The sequence below is a fragment of the Homalodisca vitripennis genome, chromosome 1 (genome assembly GCF_021130785.1).
Source record: "Homalodisca vitripennis isolate AUS2020 chromosome 1, UT_GWSS_2.1, whole genome shotgun sequence".
Classification (NCBI taxonomy): domain Eukaryota; kingdom Metazoa; phylum Arthropoda; class Insecta; order Hemiptera; family Cicadellidae; genus Homalodisca; species Homalodisca vitripennis.
The window spans coordinates 210,398,482-210,424,227 of record NC_060207.1 but is presented as its reverse complement, the minus strand read 5'-3'; the positions used below and the strand labels follow the sequence as shown (position 1 = coordinate 210,424,227).

Below are 25,746 nucleotides of genomic sequence, written 5' to 3'. Positions count from 1 at the left end.
GTGGCACGAAACAAGGTTCCTAGTAAGATATTAGTTACAATCGATTAATTCAACTTAATATATTTTAGATTTAACAACATGTATATACTCAGACATAACCGCTACAATGGATTGGTACATAGAGGATGGTTGTATATAAAAGTTTCTGTACATTTACATTACACAAATTTAAAAACTGTACCTTTTAAAGAAGTTTGCAAACAGTTTATACGTTCAATGTTCATAAAAAGGTGTTTTCCTAGCAAAACAGTCGTATATTTAGTTTTCCTTTATACAGTATTTAATTTTTTTACTACAATAATTATGAAAGTATATGATGTCTGTAGTTACACGCATAATTGCATGTAGTTTGACTATATTTGTTCACTTATTCAATATTCTTATGGGTGTATTGATTTTGTTTAGTAAAATAACTATTATGGTATTTTATTGTTTTTATCATAGCTACCGATATAATTTATATAAAAATATGCGTTAACTCTCAGTTTAATTCTATTGAGTGGCATCCACCATCTCCAAATTAATGTCCCTCATGTATTCTATAGGCGAGTTAGTTTTCGAGATATAGTTCGGGCAGAAAAGCAAATAGACATACATGCATACAGATAGAAGTGTTATTTATCGAGTCCCACAAGTGATAGGTTTCGCTAAAGTTTAGGCCATGAATATTTAACCTCTCTCCACTGTGTACAATCTCTTCTCCTTCCCACACATTGCCCTGATATAGTCTTGTTTATGACATTCTCTGCAGGGGAACTCATAGTCTGGTACGTGAGTCAAATTTATATTAATTTACATTATTAGATATATGATCTTGGTACTTTTATTAATTCACATTTATGTAACACATTCAATATTGTACATTATTTATGTCCATTTACCTCTCTACTATACACGTCTCTCTAACCCTAATTCAACTCGGTATATTTTTAATTTGTTTTGGTTTAAAATATTCAGTATTTAATTTATGAAAAGACCGTCCTAAACTGGCAAATAAAAAAATTTAATTATTAGAATCGTATATAATAGAAGAAACCAAATTTGTCTTATGACCATTGAAATAGAAGATAAAACTTGCTATCATAATTGGTGAACGAGGAGGATATGTTAATATTCATAATTAGTGGGCGGGGAAAGTTCTGTTTTTCATTAGTAAAGACACATGTATCTTTAGTAAGGTTTCTTTCATAATTTATAAGGAAGGTTTGCATCAAAGGCTCCTTCAAGAAAGTATAGTTACTAGAATTTTGTGCTTCTTTATAACTAGTAATATGTAATGTAAAAAGGATCAAATTCATTCAAGATAAGTATAAATTATTTTTTCCTATAATTCAGGAAGATATACTACAAAGAAGCTGTTTTAATTATTATTTATTTTATCAAATTTATTATAAATTTTGTGTAATATCCTATTTAAAAAATTAAATTATTTATATCAAAAACATTTTTCGACTATGAGATTTTTATTTAACTTTGAAAAAAAAAAATATTTTTAAAGTATCGTTTTGTTTATTTTATAATATATAATCCTTGAAACGCTTTAAACTTCAAAGTTAAACTGAAATTAACAGGAATTAAAACTTAAAATCTCATTTAAAATAAAATGTACTTGAAACTTTTCCCAAAGAACTTCCAATACCTTTAATATCGTGGAAACACCTTGTTAAATGTATTTTAAGGGAGGAAGTTTGTACCAATGTTGGAGTTTATTGTTTTATTTTGAACAACAATTAAATAAAGTGATATTATATTTTCGCCGTGTCTCATGATTTCTTATCTTCCAGAAATGATAAATGTACTGCAATACTTACGCTATAAAGTGACTTATAAAAAGGTAAAAAAAACGTTAGAGAATAAATCTACAAATAATAATTTAACTACTAGCTCTGTGGATCGAAAAAATTATTGCAATGTTGCAAACATTTTTTATTTATTGGGAAAGATTTTGGTATAAGCGAAAACAAACTCTGCGCAAAATGATCAATTTAACAGTATGTATACAATATAAGTTCATGAAATATACATTTGAAATAAAAATCATTTGGACATGACAATTTAAATTATTTATCGAACTGAATTGTTACCTTAAACGTTATACTTGTTTTTTTTTTTTTCTAGTAGATAAATGAGATTGAACAGAAATATTCCGACACCGAAGTGAACTTTTTAAGATTACTGAACATAAGTGTGTACTAATCTGTTTTTGTAACAAGAACACAAATAAACGATGAATTTATCATCAAGCCGCATTTTCCAAAGAACGTGGATGGTAGCCATATTGTCGAGTGGTCTTCAAAAGAAGATATATTTGTCTACATATTGTGGAAAACAGTCGCCCTGAAAAATGATAGTAAAATTATTTTTAATGTTCTTTTAATGTGGTATTCACTAACGTGATGTTTATCCTACAATTAATATCAACCATTGAATGTATTATAAACTGTTATAAATGTTTTAAACAAAATGTATATTTCGTCCTATACCATCATTAAAAGTTGAGTTAAATGTTATAAGTATATGTAATATGTTATGCACATATTTACGCACCCCGAAAGAAAGGATCCAATCCTGTTCAAAAAATCCTATTTAGAGACTTGCATCATCTTAAAATTACGTATACCTATTACTAGGTTTCATGCACAATTTTAAATTGTGCAGATTACACTTTTTAATAGATACCCGGTGGACAGTTAGATGAAGCTAAGGAACAGCTAAATTACATGTACAAGCAAAAAAAATTAAACACGATCATATATATATAGATGTAGTAATGTATATCCTCAATTCGTTCTTTGGATATCCTTAAGAAATCATACAAACAGACACTATATAGAAAGATAGAAGAGGAATGTTTCAGACTCCCTGAGCGATACAATTTCAATCATTCAAACAATTAATTTTCAGGATCCACTGAAATAAAGTTTGATTATGCAATAAGTATATGCGCCATTATAATGATTTATGATAAATATAAAGCCTATTAATAGGCTAGGTAAAAAGATATTCTGTACGAAATTAGGCTATACTACCACTCTGCTAAATCCTATAGAGATGAATACATCATCATAAAAACTAGATATATTCTATATTGAAATAAAGATTCATGCTATATTTATAATTTATGATAATTTCTTTTCGAAATATTATACAGAAAAATAGAAAGACGCACATCTTAGACTGACATCCTTAGAGAACTGAAGGTTTTCCATCTCCTCAGAGTGCTAGGATTTACAAATAATCAACTAATAAATATGTACGTAGCTGATAAATAGCCGAATGTAACTAATCCATGTCATTTCTTTTTCAAAATATTCTTAGATATGTAGAGTTATTAAAATAGCAATAATAAACCGTTTTAATTTGATTCACAATGATAAAATTAATCTTACGTTAGTAATTACAGGAATGCTATATAATATAAAAATCTAAATAATATATATATACATATATATATATATATATATATTATTTTATATCGTAAATATCACAGTAATAGTATATGAATATAAGCTACGATATAGCTTATATTCGTAATTATCATTTTATGAAGTATTATTATTATTACTGTACTTATAATTTTAATGATGTAGACTACTATTACTGTACTGATTATTACTTCTGAATATACTATTATCGATTCAAAAATGGTTCCGAGCTGTTAATACCACAAGCACCTAATATATTCCAGTGTTGGGTCGAGGACCTAAACAAACACGGCATTCACTCAAGGGTCGTCGTAGGAAGCGGCTGAAATACTCGACGATGGATCAACTCAAACCAACTGACTAAATATCTGTTTGTTTCAAGTACTTCGTACAATTCCCAGAATTCATAGTACATACTCAGAACAGGATAACTATATATCATGTTCTAAGCAGAAGTTGGGAAATAGTAGACAATGTGTGACTTTTATTCAGTGAAATTAACCAACATTATTTAGTTGAAAACAAAAGAGCATTTAAAAACAATATTATTTTATGCATGTGTCAAGACGTGGAACATTCTTAATGAGGTTTCATGACGATTATATTTTCTTGTGGTACTGTGATGTATACAATGTATACGGTTGGCTATTGCATAAGATTTAACAAACACAAACACACACACACACACACACACACACAAACACACACATACACATATATATATATATTTTTTTTTCGTACAAATTATTCAATTGATGTTTTTATTTAAAACTACTTATTAAAATTGTGGGAAAATGTTAAACAAATCTCTTAAGGAAACTATGTAGCCTACCTTTTGTACATAATTAGTAACATTTGCTTAAAATGTTTGAATGAGTTTAAGTTAGGATTATAAATGTGCTAGTTTTTCGTTACTTGTTTTCACCAAAATCATATTCAAAAAATAATAAAAACAAACACATATATCATAATAATATTACAAATGTCACAGTGAGCTTTTTTTGTTAGGGTTTCACGCGTAAACTGTTCTACCGATTTCACGTAAATTTTACAAGGACTATTTAAGAGTCCATTGTATGAATATAGGACTACTTGTATTTTGAAAACCATCTTGGCTATGTTCCAATGTTCTATGAGGTTGCAAAAAACCATAATAGTCTATATTTACATTTTAGAATACAAATTATAATTTTTAAACGATCCTGTTAGATGTATTCAACCATTTTGTGTCTACATAGTTTTATGATAGTATAACCAAATGTTTAATAAATTTAACCAATATATTCAATTTGATTTTATTATAATTTAAAGCATATATTAAGCTTGATAGTAACTTCACTTCTTTCATTTACTTTTTTATGTATTTTCTTCATCGTGAGAACAAGGCAAAGAACATTAGCTTCAAGAATAAAATTCACTCAATCTATAAGTGTTCATGGAAGTGAAAACCTGCTAAATTGCATGTGAAGCCCTGGTTACCTGCAAATTAAATTCCAAAGTAATACACCACACTCTAGATGCAGTTTTTGAATGACATAAAATAATGGAAGGACATTGCTCCATTTTTTAAGCGATCGTATTATAACAAATGCTTTTACTAAAATAGCTAAGAACTAAGGTTTCGACGTGAAGCATGCTGGTCTAAAGAAGTTCGTCAATCAATTACATGGATTGTTAAATTTACTAAATTGCTGAGGAATTAGGGTGAAGCTATCTATAATTCTAGTATATAAATAAATGTATATATATATATATATATATATATATATATATATATATATATATATCACAACAATTTCCATACATATGTATTAATATAATATATTATATATATATTATACATAGTATATTCATGTAGTTTTATATAAAAATCACCATTATAAATATGGACTGTCAATATTAACTGTACTTAACGTTTGCTCAAGAATATTAAATCTGAGCCTTTATAAAAATAATAGACATACCATAGGAAATAAATACTTGTTTTAATGTTTTAGTCAAAACTCAAACACTATAGCAACATATTTCATAAATCTAATATTTAATTTATTTGTGGCATACATTGAATATATTTTTTAAAGTAGCAATGTTTTAGACGTATAGAAATAGTATATATTGAAGTAGTATAACATTTACTTTGTAGATTAACAGAGATTTGAAATTACAAAGTATTTAAAACTCATTGTAAAGAAAACATTTTCCGAACGGTTTTGTTTTGCTAGAAATGTTTGCTACAACAGCACCAGACGCAGTGCACTGAACAGTAACTGAAGTTGACATGGGTGTGGAGCTCTATAGCCGCATTGCCTGATCCAATTTCCCTAATAACTGTTCCAACAGCGAGATGTAGACGTATGGATTTACTTAAGTTCTATAACATGGGCACATTTTATTCAGGAACCATTTTTAAAAAACCGATTAACTGTTCGTTATAAAACAATTACCTGAAAATTCGTATGGTTGTTACAAAGTCCTTTTATATCGGTTAAGCTACGTTTGTTCTGGAACCAAACAAACAACTTTACTTGATTCTTTAATAACATCTCTTAATACCCTTTACAATCAAACCTACGACCTTTTATTTACAGGATCAACACTTTTTTTTTCCACTATGAGCAATCTTTAAACTTTTTGTATTGAACGTGAAACAGTGTATATCGTTTTACCTTGATATGAACCTTACATATATTTATACATTAATCTTAAATCTCAATTTATTTATTTGTCAGATTTATTTACAATTAATAAACAGCACTTTGCTTATACATTCGTCTAGACCTTTTCTCTTCGTTTCGCACATGTAACCTCTTATTTCGATAAAACACGCAATTAAGGTTCACCTTTAGCACTGCATTTGGCCACATAACACTTGCTGATGGAACATACACGAATAAACTATTAGTTTAACCATGAAAAGCTAGGTGAGGTTGTTCCAGTCTTAAGGAAAGCAGGATCCGAATCGGTATAACTGAAACTCCACTAAAGCGTTTATTCTTCGGCCATTACATTTATTTATAGACAAAAGATTTCTTCTTATTTAGAGTGTAAGGTTTCCACGTATCCGAGGAGCAAAATATTTCATATGTTGGAATATTTCCCGTATATGGATTAATTATTCCATGTACGGGTTTCGAGCTCTACTAAAGCGTTTTTGAGAAAGGAACCTAACCTTCGTAACCATTTATACTTTCCAGACACTGTCGAAACAGCACTAAAAGAACCTAGGCTGCGCATAAGATAAAATAACAACTGTTTCTGTTACGTTTTGGTTAAAAACAAATTATTATGTAACTAAAATGGAATATTTACCATTATGTCAGGTTACGCCTTACTTACATATAAATAATGAAAACAAAAAGGCGTTAGTTTAATATAAGCTCTTTATATAATTGAATGATAATATATATGAGGAATAAAGCTTCTTATACTAGCTTATTGTTATTTCTGAAAACTACATTTATTTTCGAGTTCAATTCGAATTATATTGCTAATTTACGAAATATACGTAACTCAAATGATCCAAAATACAAAAATACGATACCAAAGTCTCGATTTAATAACCACTGACGTTTGAGCGTCTATCCAAGTTACTTAACTAAGAAACTTTGGCTGACCGACATCTGACAGGGATAGCCTTGTTCAGCAGACGTCAGGACTAATATAACCTACTAGTGGCTGCTTTTTAGTTTAATCAAAATTTTAAATTCACTGTGCCATTAGGTGGCAGTCCATGAAAATATTTAGTGTGATATGATCGATGCATTTCACGATTAAAGGCTATTTCACTACCATTGTCTGAGTGTTAGCAAAATCTGTAACTCAGCGGTTTGGAAAGATTCATTCTGTCTGCATGTTTAACTGACTGTCTGCCAGTCTGTATATCTCATTATATGTTGCTCCGCACGATATCTCGAGAATGAATTGAACAATAAACTTAATGTTTATAACATTAAATTTGATAATATTTCATGTCACTCCATGTCATTTGGCTAGGAGTTAGTAAATCATTTTCATCTTATTCTTATAACCTAAGGTATCCTAATTATTATATTCTAAGGTAAACAAGATCGTAACATAAAAATTACAGAATAAATCGTTTATAAAGAAACTTATTACAAACAAATAAATGATACATTTGTTACACTGTAGTTTAATAAAATAAGCAAGTAACTAAATGTTTTACACAATAACAATGGTGGTTGTAACAGTTTATCGCATTATTATGTTTCTTTCGTACACGTTTGCTAAGTATTTTTATATATCATGGAGTAAAAAAGGAAACAATTTTACTACAAAAACTAAAGTTATATTTATTGATACCGTAGTAATGGATATCCAAATCTACATTTAAAATTAAAAAAATATCAGATGTAATAAATATGTAAAATATTTGTTGTGTTTTATATATCTTCCGAAAGCATTGTGATTTATGGTTCTGCAGGTATTAACAAGGTATTCTGTCGGCGGTGATGCATTGAACGATATAAACTTGCGGAATGAATGTGTGTTATGCGGAATACACAACAACATAACCATTCAGTTATAACGCTGAATAGATTTACAACCAATCGGCATTCCATACTTAATGGCAAATATTGAGCTCTCTGCCAGGGTGAATATCAGGTCAAAGGGAATAATCCGACGTGAATGGCAGACAATGAATTGCACGCAATAATGGAGTGTTTGCTTTGGCAGGTATCCAATAATTTCACATATCAAAAAGAATTTTTTATTTATATAAAAACCTTCCTTACATTTTATTTCTCTTTTACAGATAGATTTTTGAGTGGTGTAAAAACTACACTTCTATTAATTATATTGAAAGAAATCCATTTTATAATTTCATTACAATTTGGAAATTTTAAATTAGGTAATACTGTCACTAAATTAAGAGAATTTTGCCAACGGTAGTTTATATTAAGTAATAATGTTTTATAACCACTATAAATTATATAAAATTAAGTTGAATTTGCGTAAATGTTGCATAATTTGTATTTTTTTTTACTATTTCCTTCTAAAGCGATGAACTATTAAACCTGATAGATTAAAGCAGATTTGCTCCTAAATAATATATGAAATCAATAAGGAAATGAAGCCGCATAATGCTTCCTTTGAATCTAAGCCTAATTATAAAATATTCATCTTGAAATGCCAGTAATTACACCGTAATTTTTTTATCTTATAACAGATCAAATAATATTACCCCTAAAATGTAATGTCGTAACAAATAATTGTAACCACAACTTGCACGAAATTAAAAAAATAAATATTAGACATCCTTATTGTAAAACTAAAGTACAGTATAATTATTCAGCAATACTAAAAACCATTCATTAAAATACGAGGTTATTCAAAACCTATGTTATTTCTACGTTACTTAATAAAAGTAATGTATAATGTATAAATAAAAATTTGGACCTTTTAGATGTTTTTTCCGTATTTTTGAGAACACATTACTTATTAGTTTTCCACTAAAGGTTGTTGTATATGCTCTGAAATTCCTCATATTTATACATTATAATTGGTTTCTTAATGGTGTATTTTGATATTTTTTAATCTTTTTGTATTACAAAAACCTTCAAATTATAAATTTTTATTTTTTGTATCACATATTATTTGGTCTTTACCCTTTAAACATAATAGGTACGGAGTAATTTTTAGTATTTGTACCTATAACTTTGGATTTTCGTTCGTTCTATTTAGATGATACATCCTGAATATATCTACTCATAGTAATATCATACACCCATTATATACTGACATGAAAAGATTTGCTATATTATACAAATTCTTAATATATAACTCAAAAATTGTTATCTATTGTGCTTTGTTTAAAAAATACAAATGCAAATAACTTGTCTGAAAATGTATTTCTAATTAATTGTTAGTCTAAAAAATACACCTTAAAACTGGGTTTTATTTAGTTACTTGTCTATGTAATGTTTTACTTAGTTATCTCTCAATGTTAAATATCAGGGCAGCGTAGTATTTGAGGTTATTGCATCTACAGGGACATGAATGATGAGTCTCTAGGTATCCAACTCTGCTAACAATCTCCCTCCTCTTTCATCCATAACATACTCTCCATGACCAGTTTCCCTCAATCCACATATACCATGATCTCTGTGACTGTGATTCTATTATATAGATGTTTTGGCTCTTTTATTAATAGTGGATTATCTTTATGAATGAAAATGTATAGAAATTTTTATTAAAAATCATTATAAAGTATTATTTTTTAAGCATGATTACAGAAATCTTTTTAGAAGAACATTTGTGTGAAAATAGTATCTCCAATACATATAATATGAATTCAGATAAATATGAATTCATACATTTTATTTCTTGGGATAATTTTCCTAAATTGTAAGATTATATCGTTGCTTTTCAAATCGACAAACTTTTTCACCATTGAATCGGAAGATTTAAGTTGATTGTAAGGTTAAACAAAATCATGTTCACTCTCAATAATAGACTAATATTCCTAATTTTTATGTGAAGTGGTAGGTATTATTTAGGATAAATTAAGAATATTATATAAGATAATGGTGCTATCCGAAATTTCAAAAATATTCTATAACTATAAAGACTGATGGTTAAATTCAGTCACATACCTGCAAAACTCTATTGGTACATTACTATATGAATGTTGCTAGTATTATATAGGAACTGTAAAAATAAAATGTTTTGTAGGAAATAGTGTTTTTTATATTTTATATTCATTGTAAAGGAAACCCATGTTAATAAGTGTAGGTGTCAAACAAATTAAAAACAAATTAGGCTAGGGACAGTTCGATGCGATATCTAGCGCGATTATTAAAAATGGATTGGCACCTGGGTTCAACCGTTTTCTCCAAATAAATTCTCAAAGTTAACTGACCAGTAACTTTGAATAAATTGCCATAGCGTCGCCTGAAACTTGACTTGGCACTCAGCACGTTCTCTCTACTATGTTGATGGGCGCGTCCGTAGCAGGACCAATGCAGTTGCGGCTATAGTATAACATATTGATGAGTGCAGTTTTAGTTACAGTTTTCTATACTATTTATATGTCAAAAATTATAAGAGAACCTGCGGCAATATGCTCAACAATAATACGTAACAGTATAGATTCAGATATGTTTTCCAAGGCAAACTAGAATCATTCTTTTGTTTTCCGTTATATGTGACCAAATAACCATTGTTGATTTATTACACGGCCAACATTGTACTTTCATTTGGAAAAGATAGATTCATGAATTTCTATTGTTAGACCCAAGTAATTTGAAGATTTCCAAGCAGATTTTTCGCACATACCTCGCACAAATAATTATTTTACTCTATTTAAGTCGATTTATTATTCCCAATTCTCTGTCAGGACCCAACAGAAGGCAACTTAAAATACAGGCATGGACGAACAAGGGTACCTTATCAAAATAAAATTTAAAATGAACTAGCATTGTATCTGATCGTACCTGAATGTCTCTGGACTCCGTTATACTGTGCACCATGACCGTTCTCGCTCTCTTTTTAGAGAGATATCAACGCTTTGCAGTAACCGAATACATTCAATTTTGGAATTAGTTAGTTCATACAGCTTAAACACATTATTGGAAATCACCATGACGAAGTAATTACTGCCATTGGATATTGGATTGAACTGTAAGGCAGGCGGCGCTGTTTCGACTCGCCGGGTGACCTTGTTCTGTTGTCGAAAGCAGATAAGATACCAAACCAGTTGCAACGTCCGTTATCGATGAATGTCGTGAAATTTGTTTTTATTAGTCGTTTACAATGTAAATTAAGTAGTAGAATTTTTTTAGGACAAAAAACCGTACACAAAAACTTTTGAGGTCATATAACCAAATTTGACTAGTAAGTGTCATTTGATGTGCCCTATTATTGCAAAGTAACGGTTCGAGGCATTATGGCTCCACAGTCATTGTAAGCATACCATAATTTTTTCCACTTACAACTAAGGTTACACATTGTTTCAACGAATCTGTGAGCAGTGATTTCCATTCTGTAACAACCTATAGGATGTGTGAGCTGATTGAAATTTCAAATGTAACAAAGAATTCAGCATTCTGCTGTTTTAAATTATCTAACTAACTTCCTAATACAAAATCTGTGTCTATAAATAAAACAATCAAATCTAAGTGCAGCTGTAAATTTTATACAAATTATTTATTGTTTAATTCTGATTTAGGATACTCAGTTTTTCATTCGAAATAATAGTATTTTATATAAAAGATAATTGAATATCTTGCAAAATTTACAATAATATTTTATTAGTTTTTTTGAAGATATAGAGTTTTTTATAACATGATAGAAGTTGTTCGGATATTTTCATACTTAGTGAAACATAAAGAGTAACACTGCGTTTTAAAATCTGTGTAGAGATTATACATCTTCTACTAAGTTGTGTAAATCAAGAGCTATTACATTGTAAAACTTTGATTAGAAATTAGTGTAAAATTTACAAAATAATACCAAAGCCTTCCAAAGTTTGACTCATTTTCTGGAATTAACAAACTTTATGGTTGGTGTGGTATATGTTTGGTTAGTTATTCCCCTTGTACTGTTTTTCAAATTTTATTTTTTTATGATTTTTTCGTTTTTGTAAACTAGGGCAATCATTTTAGAGTATAAATTATCTGTCGTTTAGTACCTTTTAGGAGACTTTTGAAATATCAGCACAATATTTCTTAAAATATACGGTTTGAAAAGTTACTAGTATATTATAAATATATAATGTATGTTACAAAATGAATAGCATAATGTTATTCGAGGATTAATTTGTAACTATATTAACCTTGAAACGATGTGTTATACATTTTATAACATATAACGATCCCAAATTTCCGAAAATCTGATATTATTTCAAACCTCCTATCATCATTAACAACATTTTTCAGCTTTATTTGATTTTGAAGTAGAAAGCGAAAGATGAGAGAACGAATTTTTGTATGAAACGGTGTATTTCAGTATTTTATTGGTTATTGTCCATAATGATGTTATTTGTTATTAACACTCCTTGCATGATTACTGATTAAACATATATATATATATATATATATATATATATATATATTCTAGCAGAAATAGTAACGTGCATTCTTACTTTCATAAAGTCTAAAAAGTCATGTTAAATTCAGAATATTAATTATTTCAAACCTCGTTGAAAGGAAAGAATTAAGCATGATCTGATTACAGAAATGAAAGTCGTGAGCAGAAGACTGCTGCTGGCATTGTTATTTGCGTGGTGACATTTACTTTTCACGACTGTCTGGGATTGCCCGCTATATCTTTTATTTCTTACGAGTCATCCAATTAACACAAGTATTTACATAAAAAAAGGTTTAAAAATCACGAATTCATTCAAATTACTTATTTCTTTTTATACATGACTTTTCTTTATTAATATTTTCATCTAATTTTTTATATAAGTAGCGTGAGTATTGCAAACACTATACAATAAAATAACACGAATATTTAAAGTTTAACTCAATATGGGCATGATTTAACTAGAAGTCAATCCTATTAATAAAGTGTTGTATATGTTAATATGTCTATCATATTAACTCTCAACGTTTGAGAGTCCTTTGTACTGTACATATGTCTATTTATTTATCTCAGTATATAAAATTCAAATCTCTCATTCACTCACGCACTTTCAAATACTCCAAACTCGCGATATCAAATAAATTTCAATGTTGTGTAATCCTCATGGAGTAAAAAGGAAAACGTTTAATAAAGATCAAACATCCATAAGAACATGAATGTTTATGTGACTAGAAGAAAAACTATATAAGGTTTTTCAATCTCTTGATGTCTCAGAAAGAAGACATTTAACATACACTTGTACTGTGCACTCAATATCTAACTAAATATTTTTCTTGATTTCAACTATACATAGATGTTGAAATAGAATTTCCACCCCTAGACCAACTATGATTGTGTTTTTCAACATACAGATATTGTAGAAACATGGAATTCGACACAAATCTGTCTTACGACAAGGTGATCCCTGACCATACCCCTATATTTAGATATAAATAACCTGCCAAGCAGAATAACTAAGGTTATAATCGATTGCAGTATAACAAGCCAGGAGTCGATGTCCAATTTACATTGCACAAGGATACAAACAGTCTATTTTTAAATCGATACAGAAATTTTCTCTAAGAATAAAAACTATGGTCATATATGCTCTTTTCTTTTTTCAAATGGACGGTTGTTAGTAATAATCATTATTAATAAATTATTTTTTTTAATTTTCTTACGTTTTTACAGTTAAATTATATATGTAGTTATGACAGTATGAATTATGTGGACTCAGAGTTTGTCATTGTGTATAAAGTCATGCTTCAAATGGAAAATATCTATAATTTAAAAGCAGTTTAAAAGATATAATTAAGCACAGTTTAATTACGGAAATGAAAGTCGTGAGCAAAAGTCTGCTGCTGGAATTGCAATTTCGTTACGGACATTTACCTTTCGCGATTGTCTGGAATTGTTCGTGATTTCTTTCTACTTCCTTCAAAGTCAAATAACTAACTACATATTTAAATGGTTGAACATATCACCATTTTATTAACGACCTAACATTTAAAAGTTTTAATAATTATTTTGTAACTCATATACTACAAAAACATGCAATCTTCAGACATTTGATTCGACACAATCTATTATTTAACCACAAATTAATCATTTCATAAAAAGTTTTATGTCATTTAATGATTTTATTCTCAACGTTTGCACAATTCTTATACTGTAAAAATATCCATGTAAGATTTTTTTATAAATTTGTTCGCAGTATACTCCAATTAAAAAAAAATAACTCAGAGTTTATTAAGGTATTATGTGACTAAAAATACATTCCATGAAATGCATTAGTGACTTAAAGCTATTACTACGTTTTCAATTATCAATCAATTTTGTTTCCAGATAGAGTAAATTTAGAAAACCGCCATAGTAACTTTTAAAAGATCCATCCTTTTAAGATATATTGTATGTAACAGAACACAGTTCACAAAGTCGATGTCGATTACATCTAAAGCCTTGTGACGGTTTGAAGCTTATTGAAGGAGGCGGACTGGCGTCGTACCAACTTGACGACGAGAAATCATCCCTTCTTTCACTAAAATTAAAAAAAGTTCATTTCATGGTTTCTAAATATTTGTATTTATCAGTGTATAAATTTACCAAGTGCAGGGATCTGAAATAAATTATCTGTACATATGAACTTTCTAAAATGTTGAAGATCATACGTAAATAACTTATTGTAAATACTTATTGTCCCAGCTATGTTTGGGAAAAATTTCATTTTTTTATAAATGTGTCTGATGATACTTTATTTTGTGATGGTTTTATGAATCGTTGTTTTGCTTGCTTTAACTTAAGTGCTACACATGTCTGTAAAGCATCATACTAAAAAAAAAATATATATAAGCCTCCGTGCGATGATAAAACGTTTAATAGTAGGTTAATGATATTGAGTTTAAGGTTATTAACATCATGTTCCTGACTTTTTTCAAAATTATAAGTTTAAATTTTCATCAATAATAAGGAACAAACAGTTTGAAACGCTTTACATAAATCAGTGCAATGCACGAAGATTAATCATTAAGCATGTAGAGCTATTGAACTGTTTACATCAAAATGAATATTTCAGCCTGAAAACCAAATATATATGGTTAGTAGGGAATTTTTGAAATGGGGAAAATACAATTTACGGAAATAAATAACCTAAAATATACATGGTATCACTCCAGAGTAGTAAAATATCAGAAATATTTACTTTACAAATTCTTAAAGTTTAATCAGAGAAGTTAATTGTGCAGTAAAATAACTATTTATTTATAAACCAGCGTTTTAAATCACTAATTATTCAGAAAAGTAAGACTTTATAAAACAATCATTGCTATACAAAATAAACATTATAGATCTCAATTCTTGAAATAAAATTTCAAATAAAATGAAACTCCAAAGATCTTGTTACTTTTTTGTCCATTCAATATAGTTTTTTCTATTCTACTATTCAATTTGTATTTTAAGTGAACTGGTTTTTAAACAAATATCTATTTATTTACCGTGGATTATAAACCATACTAAAGTTTTTCCACTTAATGGAAGTTGGTAAGCCCAAGAATTTTATGTAAATTCAACATTTATTGAAAAATACAGATTAGAATTATATTATTATGATAATTTACAAATATTATTACTTGATTTGAAATATTTCATTTTGCATACTCTCCCACACTTGTTCTGAAATAAGTGAATTAAATTAAGTATAAAGAATTCCAATTTTGAAATTTACTGAAATTCAGCTACACAATCACGTTGAATCAACCCTTTTCAACTTAGCTACTCGTATGTTATGTGCAGTATAAAAAAGTTACAAACAGTAAATAATTATTTCAACAGGCAAACGTTTAAGCAAATAAGTAGACTGAAAATTATATTCAATTTCAAAGTCAAAAACCCACGGAAAAAATATTAGAATAAGTAAAGTTCATAATTAACCTCATTTCGTGTACTTGGCACAGTTCATTAGTATTTCGAAAACCTTCTTTGTTGAGTGTACCATGTAATCGTCATTCTTTAGTAATTCTTTGTAGACTGTGTCATTAAGTAAAATAAAATATTTAACATAACTTTTGATTGTGAAATATTAGATCAAATACTATTAGATCAATTATTAACGTACTGGTACGGTAATGGAATCAATAACTCTGTGGGTTGAAGTATATGAATTAAATTGTTTGAAATTTACTTTAGAATGTCATTAATACATATACTTAAGTTGATCATAAGGAATTCTGTTATAATCAATATATATATATATATATATATATATATATATATATATATATATATATATATATCGTACATCACCCATATAGAAACAAATGTGCAATTGGTATAAGCGAAGCTAAGAGATCCCTTTAGATCTGATATGTTATCTAAAAAAAGTTCTGCTATATAAAACATTTAATTTTTGCTCGTATATGGTGTCTTAAGTTTGTTTATAAGAATAATACGCATCTTTTTGTCCATCGGTCTTCTGTCTACACGATATCTCAATAACGAACTAGATTATTTACTTGAAATCTTGTACAAAGTTTCATTTCTATGTTTTAAACAGCTGCGTTATGGCGTTACATAGTACTGCATGCCACTCCATTAATTTTTCTCATTATTACAGAAAATATTGAATTTTATTTTTTTCGATACAATGATAACAATAATAACGAAGAATAAAAACAAATATACAAAGTGAGCAACACCATTTGACGTTATACAATGTGGCGTAAGGATTTGAAGTAGATGTACCTTTACTTTTTGACTAATTAATTAATTAACGGGACACGTGGTGGGGTGTGGCCCTATCTTGTTTAAATATAACAATATAGGATAATATATTTGTATGCTTTTTGTTTAATTTAAATGGGTTTGTAATGTTTCTAAACTCCAGGTGACACGATTAAACAATTCAGTTCAAGAACAGTTCTTAAATACACCACCTGATCACTATGTAACATACGATTATGTACAAGTTAATTAACTCAAACACGTTGTATTGAATTATTCCAAAAACTGAACTAAGCTGAGGATAGCCTAGAACTACAAGCTGACTGTGTGTTTAATAACTAATTTTGTCTCACCACACATATAGAAACAGTAATAAACAACAATACACTTATTACTAGAGATGTTTTGTTTATTGGTTTTGCATTTAGAAAAAGACATTTCATAAACTTAAATGTCATTGTGTTAAATGTGGAACTTATTTGTTGAAAGTCAGTCAAAATTTAATCGAAAACGAGGGATTTTGAATGAGTAATTAATCCATGTTTTAAACCACTGTTAATAAAATACTGGTATTGTGCTCTATAAAGTAAGATTCAAACAAAGGAAAGAAAGACCTAAATCACAAGTCTCTAAATCATGTAAATCAGTATACCCATCAACGCACCAGGTGCAGATTAAATGCTATGTAAATTTCACAGTGCCATAATATTTGAATGAAAACCAGATATTTTTACCATGGGCTTTCAAAAAGATTATTCTTTTGTGTAGCATATAATTAAAGTTTTAATAATATCAGTTATTGTAAAACGAATTGACGAATAAAGAATAACAAGAAATAGTAAATCTTTTGCAGGAGAATGAGCGTACTAAAATATGAGAAAACTATTGTAGATGCCACACGGTCCATGACGTCAGACGTTCGATCTGTGTAAGAGACAGCGCAGGGTAAAATTCTGTATGTGACGGCAGCACTTTTTATCAGTACCGTCGTCCTTTACTGTATCGACTGCTCTTTGTATTCTGTCTGATACTCGCACTGGCACACGAGAACGGGCTTAGAAGGTTATCAACCCATTCTTTCTTAAAAATTAATAAATAGCACTGCTAAATATACGTATTCAGTACTAAGCACTTTTTCCAGTAGAATTGAGTAAAGTAAACTGTTAGGGCTGACTATTAGTTTTAATTAGATCATAAGAATTGCTAATTTACGAGGTGTCTTTGCTTGTACAGTATCAAGTACTGAAGATCCAAAATCATTACGTTTAATCCAGCATTTAAAATATTCATTGTTGAAAAAAGCGCTAAATGGTTTCTTATAAAATGAAGTTTAACCTAAAAAATGTAACCATACAGATTAAGATACACCAATTTCCAAGATTTTGGTCTTAAAACCGTAACAAAGCTGACGCACGTTATGACAATCAAGTATAATAACATTCGTATTTTTAAAACAATTGATTAATGCATTATGTTCATATACTTTTTGTGATAAAACAGCAAGGACATCGGTCGTCAAATTACCACTTGCTTACAGATAGTTCTTTCAATATATTATACTTGTTAATTGTTGTTATTACTTGTTATATTTTTATATTGATATGACGTGGGCAGTGTTAACTCTATGTATCCAAAAACTTTGAAACCGAACTAAGAGGTGTGAGCTATTGCTATTCTAAAAATGGAATAATGATATTGTTAAAGTATGTAAAAAAAATTATAATGATTCTAGAATTTTCTAAAATTGAAATATTGTAATATTGGATATTTATATAGTTTTCCTTAAAAAATATATTATTCAACCTGAAATAAAATAATAAATAACTACATATAAATATATTTAATGCAGATTACACTGCGCTTGTTTAAAGATTTCTTTAAATTTAGAAAATGATTATGAGTAGCTTACGATGCGATATTGTATTGTATCCCAAAAAATTATCTATCACAAGAGTATTACCAAAATTAATGATTATTTGCTTAACTTAAAGTTGAGTGCTGTAAATATTTTTAATGTTTCTCCTAAAACCAAAAATAGCAAAATGTATTAATTTTATAATTTTAGTAATTTCTAGTAGTATATTGATTAAGTTTTTATAATTTGTAAAGTGCATATATAAATATTCTATATAAGGTTATCTTTTGTGATTAGAATTAAAACCCAGTGAACGAACATTTGGGTAAATGCAAAACTGAATCTGCTGTATGGTATGTGGCTCATAATTAATGAAAAGGTTAACGATACCGGCTGCGATGATTAGTTTGCATATTCAAGTTCAATGACTCGGTTCAAATGAAGAGAAACGGAGCTAAAAGGAAACGCGGTGGATTTAATAACCAATCAATAATATTGCTTTACGTGCTTTTTCTGTCCCTAACTCATATTGAAAGAGGTGAATATACTTTACCAGGTTATTTATCCAAAGCGACAACTTATTGGAAATTAGTGTTTTTATAAAACGTCAGCATGAATTACTTCATTAAACGTCAATGATATTCTTTAGGTAAGTAAATTCATGAAAAATTATTAATAAACAACTAAAGCATATGATCAATTTTATATTAATCAATATTTTTAGTTTGGTTAAATAACATAGCATTATTAAATGTTACATTAATTTTGATAAGGTGATGTTGTTGAAGTTAAGAAAATAAAATGCTTAGCATATATAAAACAAAAATTTACATAAATGCTTTGAACATTAAAAATTTATTTTTTCTACATACATAAATAAGCAACTATAATACAGATGTACTTGCGTTATCACAAGATGGAAAACAGTCGATGTATAAATTTTATATGTAAAGAATAAATACTTTTTAAAATATTACACATTTTTCAATTGCTTTGTACACTAGAAACTAATACTGATAGTTAACCAGTACAACGGTTTATAATATATATTGAAATTATAAATATATTATTATACTTCAATTTGTAATACATTATTTGATATATTCAGCTAAAGCAAATATAAAATCCCTGTTAATTGAAAATATTTATATTTGTTCTTCTAAACATAATAGGCGTAAATGCTACAATAATTAATAGGTTTTGAGTTGATAATACATTGGATTGCAAGTTATAGTAATAAGAGTGATTACATTCGACATTGTTAATTAAATATTTTGTTATCAAAGTTAAAAATATTAGTATTAATATTGCAAATTAGTTAAAATTGACTTGAAAAATGTATCATTTGTTATAGAATAATATATAACTATAGTGTAAAAAGTTGAATTATATAAAAAAATTTGTTATTATTTGTATAAAATTTTATCCTTACTGTAGTAGGGACCGAGTGGGGAGCTAGATTTTTAACGTAGATTTTCTAATAGATATGTATAAAAGTTATAAAGCAAAAATTGTACATATTGGTTGAAATTATCGCAAGAAGTGTATAATTAAATGACAAAACAGTTTTATAACATGTTTAATTATGTATACTAATGAATAAGAATAAAATTTATTCGTAAATGATATAAACAAACAAACTCACATTTTTCCTTAGAAGCAGGGTTGGCAAACAACTGGGAAGACACGCAGAAGAGTAGGACTAACCATGATCTCCTCATGGCTCATATTATAAGCCTTAGCATTTCTATCCCACTCTTAAAACCATCGTTACACCACTTCAGAGACAAAGAAAAGTTTTAGAATTAATTCAAATCCAAATTGGCCTTAATAACACATTCCACATTACTGATAACAATATTGACAATTAAATGTGAACAGTGTATGAGACATTGACTCAATATATTGGAAAATCACGTTTGAAACGTACAGTAGACACATAAAAAACCATCAATGATGAATTTATTTATGATAAAACCTATCCACGAAAATTATAATGATACAGAGTATCACCAAAAACTGTTACGAGAACTTCTGTTCACAGTGTATTTAACGGTGCTCACCGGGCGCTGCCGTTACTTCAACTGAACACCGCAAAGCTGTCCGCCTCTTGGTCCCGAACGTTTCCGACCTTTACCGAATGAATACGAATAATTTTTTAATGCGTCCCTTTAAATTTTAAAGTCTTTTTCGCCGAGTAAGGATTCATTCGAAGCTATTATCAAGACGCGCCTCATTAAATACAGTATTTACAAAATACTTTAAGGGTATTGGTAAACGAAATATATATTTTAACCACGTTTTTTACGATTAGATTTCAGAATACAGTGGGTTGTTTTCTTTTTGATTATAAACTTAATATATATTATAATTTTCAATTGGTATTGTTGCAGCTTAATCCACTCTTTTCTAGTTTGAACCTGTTTTGTTATTGAAAAGTCTATTCCGTAGTAAAACAGGTGTGGAGGAGCCTAACTACTACAAAACCATATCTAAACAATCTACTACTTAATAAAACCACACAGCTACATCTCAATCTAAAATTTTAACAAACCTTTAATAGGTTATCCTCTTCTTTTCTCCCACTATCTGTCTAAAAAATTCCAGAGATAAGGTTCAAGCATGTAGGACATCTGGATGTCGATTTTTAAAACTCTCGGTGTAACCAAATTCAACCTCTTCGAGTCATCGACTTTGTAGACTAGAAGTCTAGCCAATGATGGGTCGCATATTAAGGAAAGACCCAGCCCCTGAAGAATCTCAATTTCTTGAGTTGAATTGGTCGTTTCAGCAAATTATAAGCCATTAGACGATTCCTGGTTTGTAAGAACTTCGAGTCCCGAAAAGATCTTGGCCTCTGTAAGGTCTCGATTATAAAATTTAAATAATATTCATAGTTTCGTATATAAGAATTTTCATATTTAAAAAGTTTCGAAATGTATAAAAGCATATTTAATAAATAATATAACATTCTTAATAAATTTTTTTAGTAGCGCATTAGAATCGGAAAATTATAATAGATACGCGGAAATATATTTTCCTGGAAATTCCATACTGAAGATGATTTCTATACACACTTTATAAGGAAATCGAATGCAGGTTGCAATCAATACTCAATCAGGTATTTCTTATGAATAACTAATATATAAATACTATTCTTTTTTTAATATTATTTTTATATGTCCTTTACCTATACAACTGAACAGTTCTGAATATAGTAAAAACGTATCTCAAATTTTAGTTTCTTCAATTGCTAGCTATAATGGCAGAGATTAGCAATAAATTGAACTGCTGTTTCAGACCTAGCCATTCTTTGCTAAACTAATTTTTTACTTAGAAGATAGTTTAGCATCAGAATGCTAAAAATTAGTCCTGTAGCTACATTTTCACAGGGAATGGACAGAAAACGAACATAAAGGTGTTCCATAAATAATCTAGTTAAAGCAGAGGTTTAATTGTTACTTCATTGGGAAAACAAATCGTCTTAATTATCTCAAAGGCACAGTTTAGTCTTTTGACAAGTCTCTGTTGAGACAAACTTGTCAAGAACTCTCTTTCCTTTACAAGAAATCTCTTTTTTAAAAGCAACATCTCCCTGTGAGCTTTTCAATACAATAATAACACTAATTCCCAGTTTAAATACTTCACATTTGAGGAATACATTTATTATAATACAAAATTAAAAATGATAAGAACAATAATAAACGATTTGATAAAACCATTATGAAACGGCCGTATGTATACCACGAATATAGTTTTGCATGTAATTGTGTAGTGTAAACGCAAGTAAAACATAACTCTAGAAATTAACTAAAATGTTAATTTCTCTTTGGTTTTTCCTCATTTGCACGTTATAACTAATTAGTTGGAGCTCTAGCTGGGACAAAGTTTTACAACTTATTTTTACTTATTTGTCTTATAATTACACAATGCACGCTTATACTGCATCATTTGCAAAACGTCTTATGACTGGCGATAAACACTGTTACAAACCCGGCCATTGGTTCAATGTAGCGTGTACAGTGCATCGGTATCGCGGTATCGCAAGATACCGAGTCAATCAACACCGATCGTAGCTGCTGCTAGGATGGGTCCTTCTGCCCGGCCGTTGAAGGAATATGGGCTTCTAATCCGCTAATTCCTAGGTTAATATCAGAGAGGCTTCTTAGCCATAAGTACGTCTGGTGAAATAAAACATGTTTTACTATTATTTAAAGAGATAATATAGTTAGTTTACTTATAAGTCAAATGGAAGTCTACTTACAAGGCACTCTTGGACAGAGAACTTCCCATCACATCCGATAAGCGAAAACAACGTACATGTGGATCTTCAGCAAAAACCACCGAACCAAAGGGACGTCGTAACGTTGACTAATTTCTTTTATTAAGTCGTGATCATTATAAAGGAAGAAGTGGTGCAAAAGGCTATGAGAAATGAGTTGTAAGTATACTTTTTAATGTGATGAGAGGTGTCCTACGCTGATGCCTTACTATTAAAAAGATACAATTTATTATGAAATAGTTAAATGTTTTAAACTCAATATATTTACAAAAAATTCCAGAAAACAACTAGAAAATTATGTAAAATTGTTTACATACTAAAATTTTTATGCCAAAGTGAAAAAAGATAGCCTATATAAAAAATTTACAATATTTGTAATAACAATCCAAATAAGTACAAATATATTGTTTTGTATTTATTTCTGTTTATTGGTTATGTATCTTCAATGCAAAAACAAAAGTAACAAGATATGACATCAAATGAGGAAATAGTAAGGAATTTACTAAAACTCTGCATTTATGCACTAAAATGCTTAGCACTCTTGGGTATGGCAATGCGCCAGACCACTTAGCACTAAAAGGGTTAACCAGTATGATATCACGATAGTCCCATACCATATATTTATATAACATATTTTTTCGTGATTTTCGGAGAGTAATGTCTAAAAATGTAAAACAAATGTAACACCAATTACTCAGTCACATCAAATTTATAATAACCCTTAACCCAGTAGCACTTAGAGGAAATTTTCTTGGACTTTCATGAGGTTGGTAAAATATTTTGAAGCGTAGCAATCTAAATTTGTCTTTTTTATAAAGCTTTAGTCATTTGTGGTCACGGTGGATTTAATATTATAATTTTTCTTGGTAATATGATAGAGATAAGCTGATAATTTAATCTAACACAATGAAATTAAAATACATCTGTGCTCTTGATTTTATTTTTTTATTTATGATGGAAGGTTTGGAAGAATAAAGGAAGTTGTGACATTTGCTTTGCTATGAAAGAAAAATAATAACACTACAGTTTGAGAATGGAAATATAATCTCTTCTTCAGGTATAATAAGACCGTATAGAATCACAAAACTTAAAACAATGATAAAATGTACCTCTAATCAATGTTAAAATAATTATTCATGGTTACCTGACGGAACTGCATGATGTCAAAATTTTAGACAATAAACTCAATGGATGCCACTGCAAAAGATCCAAACAATTCCTAAGTATTATGTTTTGAACATAAACTAGTTAAATTAAGGAATTATTTATTGAATGGTACTGTTAATTCAAATAAAGGTTAAGTTTCTATTTTCGGACGCCAAATATATTTCAATTACAAATAATTTATTATAGCCTATTACAAAAATGGGTCCAGTAATAAAATATAAAAAAGATAATGAGACTCATCGGTCATATAACCAAAAGGTAGGAAACGTAAAACATTCACTGTTGATTGCAACATTTTATCTACAGTTTATTTCATTAGGCTACAATGAATGCCATAGTAAAATGTTATATGACTGCGCAAAATTTGTTTTTAAAGTAATTTATTCTACGATTTTCTCTTTGCAATCATGGTTACACATTAGACCAACGATAAATATTTCCGTAACGCTCAGCCAAATCACACTGAGTGACATGCACGTTCATCGAACTCAGAAAATATATAAATAAAGCATTGCTAAATATTACAGTTTTAATGATAAATGGGTCAATTCATGTTCGATATATCATGCAAACAAACAGAGAGCAATAAAACTATTTATTCTTTCCAATGAGCCTTCGCTGACCATCATTCAGTTCCTAAAAAAATACTGAATATTGCTTGCTTATAATATAACACACGTAAATTTACCTGCGCAAACAGACAGACAGTAATTGCATTTTACCAGCCGTCAAGTAATAAAGTACTCCAAGAACTTTATTACAGTACTCAACTTCTAAGCAGGTAATATACTTAAACTAGACTTTTGCTAATTAAACAGTGTGTTTCGATTAAATTTGCCGTAAAAAAATTTTAATAAACTCTAGTTTTAAATTTAACAGTTAAAAATTTTTATGAACTTGTCATAAAATTATCATTATGAAAATAAAATTCGTAAACTTTAGTCATTCCAAAATGTATATTTAAGTTAGATTTGGATTTAAATATAGAAACAAAAAAAATATTTTTAGTAAAAGTACGTGAAGTTCTATGGCACTTTTATAAATACTTATGACGTAAGGCTATCAAAACAACAAACATTTGTATAACCATATTGTGTAATTTATGGATGGGCGTATCTCCATATCTCTATTTTAATGTTGTGGATTTATGGCATGGTAATCTTTCTTCAATACCGTACTAACCTCACTAAGTACTATTTATTTATTAATGCAAACAATATGAATACCTATATTAAATATTAAATATTGCGTCCGGAAGATGAATGCGTAACTTCTGAAAGCCTGCTGAATTAATAACTAGGTTTCTTGTTTTGACAGAAATACTCATTTGAATAACAAAGGTACGAGGATACGATATAATCCAATTAGAACTAACGCAAGAAAGTTTTGTCTAGTGATGGGATGGAAGGTAAACTTACCGTCTTCTGGGGTTTTGTTGTATTAACATTCTTTCGTTAACTCAATAGTGCTTCGTGGCCAAGGTTCTAAATTGTTTTAACAAGAATGTAGTTAGTGATTTGTCTCCAGATAAATTACGTGTTCCGAAATCAGGTCACATACCGATACCCTTGGAAGAGATAGATTGTGGCGCAATGTTTCTAATTTAAACAATTAGTCCATCGTTGAATTAAGGTTTTTATACTTATACAGATCTAGCAGGTATCTCGACATAGCATGCATATTATCTATGAAATTACCTGTGAATCACTGTAAGATAT

General features: G+C 28.9%; 1 protein-coding gene across 1 annotated transcript in view; it reads right to left on the bottom strand.

Annotated features, from left to right (window-relative positions):
- The window catches only part of LOC124354752 (hemicentin-2-like), a 52,257-nt gene extending 31,609 nt beyond the window's left edge, over window positions 1-20,648 (bottom strand). The window contains exon 1 of the mRNA XM_046805438.1: window positions 20,225-20,648. Coding sequence (XP_046661394.1) covers window positions 20,225-20,300 — 76 coding nt within the window. The 5' untranslated portion in view covers window positions 20,301-20,648. The remainder of the gene's footprint in view (window positions 1-20,224) is intronic.
- Between the last annotated feature and the right edge of the window lie 5,098 nt (window positions 20,649-25,746).